This window comes from Rhipicephalus sanguineus, chromosome 8 (assembly GCF_013339695.2).
Source record: "Rhipicephalus sanguineus isolate Rsan-2018 chromosome 8, BIME_Rsan_1.4, whole genome shotgun sequence".
Taxonomy (NCBI): Eukaryota; Metazoa; Arthropoda; class Arachnida; order Ixodida; family Ixodidae; genus Rhipicephalus; species Rhipicephalus sanguineus.
Genome location: NC_051183.1, coordinates 150,888,458 through 150,892,581, shown reverse-complemented (window position 1 = coordinate 150,892,581; position 4,124 = coordinate 150,888,458). Strand labels below are relative to the sequence as shown.

Here is a 4,124-nt window from a genome sequence, read left to right as displayed (position 1 = left end):
AGTGCTCGGCTTTGCAGCCACACAAAGAAACACCATTAACAGTTTTTGTAATCCTTGGTTGAATCCCACACTTTAGAGTCGTGACTCGGTTTGCGATAAACAATCGCGAAAACGATTATAATCTGGGAATAATAAGAAGCCGATAAGTGTGGCGTTATCATCAAGATATATCATTCGTTATCAGTGCAATAGTATTCTCGCTCATACTTGCTGGACTGTGATATTTTTCTTGTGTCTCCACATTCTTCGTCCATTTCTTTAGACAGTTGGCTTCTCCTCCCTCTGTTTTGAGGCATAGTCACCATTCGTCATTAGTGCTCCTCTGACTGCATCTCAATTAATTGGGCTTACAATTTTCGTCACTAAAAGGGATGAGTAGGCATTAAAAGGAAAGTCGTCAAAAATTCACAGTGGGCTGGAGCGCATACGACAAGAATTTCGAAAGCATGACCGGCAACATATACCGCGGTCCTCAATGCGAACGTTGTACAAGCGTTGCATTCTGCCAATGCTAACATATCGGTTATAAACTTAGAGGTAAGTTGGAGCAGGTGTTTGTGCTGAGTAGGATCACTTATGCGACACCTTATCTGAAGGTGGATGCCAAAGAAAAAGGCGAAGTAGAGCCTATGATTAGGCAGGCGTACAAGGCGGCCTAATCATAGTCAAACAGCGGGCACTCAGCAATGCGTGTACCGAAAGGCTGCTGAGATAAGGAATGCCCTGGAAGAACTAAGGGAGGCGCACTTGGTTATACAGCATGCTGTAGCTTTTGAACAATGAATGCGGAAAGGGACATGTTGGAACGAGTGGGCATTGGGGCTGAGGCTCCCGCCTGGCACACGAAAACTCAGATGCGGCGAGGATTGCACAAGGCTTTGTACATAAAGCACTCGTGTTGTTATGTCTTCTTCTGTGTCTGTCGTCTTTTGCGCTGTTCCAAAATGAACCCGAACCAACTAGCCCAACTCCCCGTTTTGCTGTACATAAAGCCTATGCCCAATAATATGCATCCGATTCATCATGAGGAACGCAGGCAGGCAAGATCCAGAGCCTTGCATGTTGATACGGGGAGTTCGAAGGGGTAGCATCTACCTCCGTCAAAACCGATGGTTGGGCAAGTTGGTGTGGATCCATGTTAAACGTAAAAGCAGTGCGAAAAAAACTAAAACGAATGAAGAACCACAAACACGGGCGATGACTCGCAACTAAATGTTTATTGCTAAAGAGACAGAATAAGTAGAGAACAAAAAAATCGATAACAGAAAAATCTATCTCACATGAACAAGGAATAACAAAATATAAACGTGGCAACCGCTATAAAACACGTGGCGACTAGTATTTACCTTAACAGCAAGAAAGGAGGCGCAATATAAAACAGGGGCATAAAGTGGAGACCGACGACGCAGGCGCACCCTCGCAACTGGAAGTTTATTGAAGAGGCAACACATATATAGCTTGAAAATTGAGCACGTGGTGCAGGTTCTCTCGCCTATAAAAACAGAATGACTTTCCACATCTGATTCGCGAGGGCACATGCGTCACAACGAAAAAGAGGGGGAAAAAAGAGAAAGAAACATGGCTGATCCCTCTGTCATAGGAATCGGTATAACACGAAAGTGAAACGTGTCTTCACAGACGTAGTTGAGCGTTTGTTGCGCATTCTTTCGCCCCAAGGGCGAAGGAATGAATGCTACAGCAACAAATTGTAATGTCACGCGAAGAACGGCAAGCAGCTCGAAACTTGCAACGCGCTGCTCAAGCAGAAAGGACGCACGGAACGAACATACACAGGATGAGAGCGAACTAACTGTAAGATTTGTAACTAATTTCTGCGTGAGCACCGCGCTCCTTTTGGAAAAGTGGCCGCTGCAGTGGGCCAAGCGACCTTCGTGCTACCAACGCGAGACTTACAAACCATCACGAGATGAGTGCACGCACAAGCGACCACGCCCTGTAGACGCGTTCGCTTGCCGCAGCGGCGACCTTTCAAGAGCGCTCTTCTACCCTCTTGGAGCCCGTCGCGCCATCTCGCTAGTGATAACCAAAACACACTGTAACACAGATCTCCGAGTACAGGCGACCACGCACTGCAGGGGCGTAGCCAGAAATTTTTTTCGGGGGGGGGGGGGGTTTAACCATACTTTATGTATGTTCGTGCGTGCGTTTGTATGTGTGCGTGTATATATGAGCAAGCAAAATTATACATTTTCGGGGGGGGGGGTTGAACCCCCCCCTTGGCTACGCCCCTGACGCACTGTAGACGCTGGCGCTCGTCCCAACGGCGACGACCTTTCAAGCGCGCTCTTCTACGCTCTTCGACCCCGTCGCGCCATCTCGCTAGGGATAACGAAAACACACTGTAACACAGATCTCTGAGTACAGCCACCAGCAAATGGTGTATATAAATAGCTCTCCGTTAGCATTGCGGAGAACGTGCCGTCCGTGGCCGGATTCTGCTTCTGGACACGGACGCGTGCGCACGCAGGATGGCTGGCTCGTCAAGAGCTGTGAAAGCGGCCGACGCTGGCTGCGGTTTCTCGTGCACATCACTGCCCAAGGACTACCGTTTAATTCTGCCACCGTTGCCATCAGGTGAAGGACTCAGACGCACACTAGTCCTGCACTGCGACATTGCAGGGCGTCCGTACGGAATTAACGACTTCCGAAAGCCGCTCAAGGACCTCGGCATCATTCAACAGGTGAGCGGTATAGGAGCGTACCAGATGTCACATGTCTGGCTTCTCAATATCAAGACAGATGAGGCCAAGAAGACGCTTCTGGACGCTGGCCTACTCTCTGTGAAAGACCGGCCTTGCCTCGTCGTGGATCCAGTGAGGCAAGAGGTTCGCCTCAAGCTACACTGGGTAGCTTTTGACGTCAACGCAGAGACAATACGGCGCGCCCTCCGGGAGTACGGTGAAGTTAGAGAGGTCATCAGCGACAAGTGGAGGGATGAGGATTTCGAAGGGGTCGAGTCTACTACCCGATTCGTCCGGCTGTTACTGAGGGAAGGTGTTACCACAGACCGTATACCACACCAGATGCGGCTCGGCAGCGGCACGGCGTTGGTGGTCGTGCCGGGACGACCGCCGTTGTGCCTGCGTTGCCGGAACACCGGACACATTCGTCGAGACTGCAGGGTGCCCAGGTGCGCGGGATGCCGTGCATTTGGACATGAGCAGACGGATTGTGCTCGCTCGTACGCCAGCGCAGCGGGCCGAGGAACAACTACCGACCAAAGCGAAATGCTCATGGATGAAGAGGAGGCAGAGAGGGCAGCGGCGTCTGAGGTATCTGCGGAAGCGTCTGATGCAACGGTGGACAGCGAAAGCAAGGAGGAAAAGACTAAGGAAGCTGCTAAGGAAACTACTGAGACGGGCACTCCTGCGCAACAATTTTCTACTCAAGCGGACACCTCAGAAAGGTTGCAAGTTAAAGAGATCACCACCGACGCCAGTGTGGACATGGTGACAACGGAGACTACGCCAGCAAAGCGACGGCTGCTCGAGGGGGACGCGGCGTCGCAGCAGCGTCTGTCCCAGGAAAAGGAAGGGCAGTGGCGGGTGGCTGCAGCCAAAAAGCCCCGCGGAGCCGGCCGCTTGCGTTCGTCGTCGCTTTCTCGCGGCGACGATGGGTCGACGCCTTGAGCGTCGACTGATAGCAGTGTGTGGTACATAGTGAAACTTGTTAAGGTAAGCGCCGTACGCTCAGCTTTCTCTAATCAAGATGGCGACTTTTCGATTTGCGACGCTTAATGTACGCGGTCTTTCTGCCAAACGGCGACAAAACCAACTGTATCGCCTGGTCATAGAACAAGATCTAGACATGGTCGCAATTCAGGAAACTAAAGTAGAAAGTGAAGACCATGCTGAGCGAATGGTGCGACCTTTCACAAGACACTATGATTTGTGTGTTTGCCATGCGGTGGGCAACTCGGCGGGATGCCTCTTGTTAATTCGGCAGAGCCTTGGGGCAAAAGTGGAGTCCGTCACTACCTGCGAGTCGGGCCGTTTAATTATATGTGACCTGTCATTGTTTAGGGAAAATTGGAGAGTTATCTGTCTGTACGCACCTACACAAGTTCAAGAGCGAAAGGAATTTTTCGAAAAACTTGATGTGTA

The 4,124-nt window shown here is 50.7% G+C and overlaps 1 protein-coding gene across 1 annotated transcript; it reads left to right on the top strand.

The window, feature by feature from the left end:
• The first annotated feature begins 2,459 nt into the window (after positions 1-2,459).
• On the top strand, positions 2,460-3,650 carry LOC125759506 (uncharacterized). Its single transcript, XM_049418366.1, has one exon. The coding sequence runs from the start codon at positions 2,490-2,492 to the stop codon at positions 3,648-3,650; it is 1,161 nt and encodes a 386-aa protein (XP_049274323.1). The 5' UTR covers positions 2,460-2,489.
• The last annotated feature ends 474 nt before the right edge of the window (positions 3,651-4,124 follow it).

Excerpts from the sequence above, each read along its gene's own strand:
- LOC125759506 (XM_049418366.1), top strand. The coding sequence starts at position 2,490 with ATGGCTGGCTCGTCAAGAGCTGTGAAAGCGGCCGACGCTGGCTGCGGT.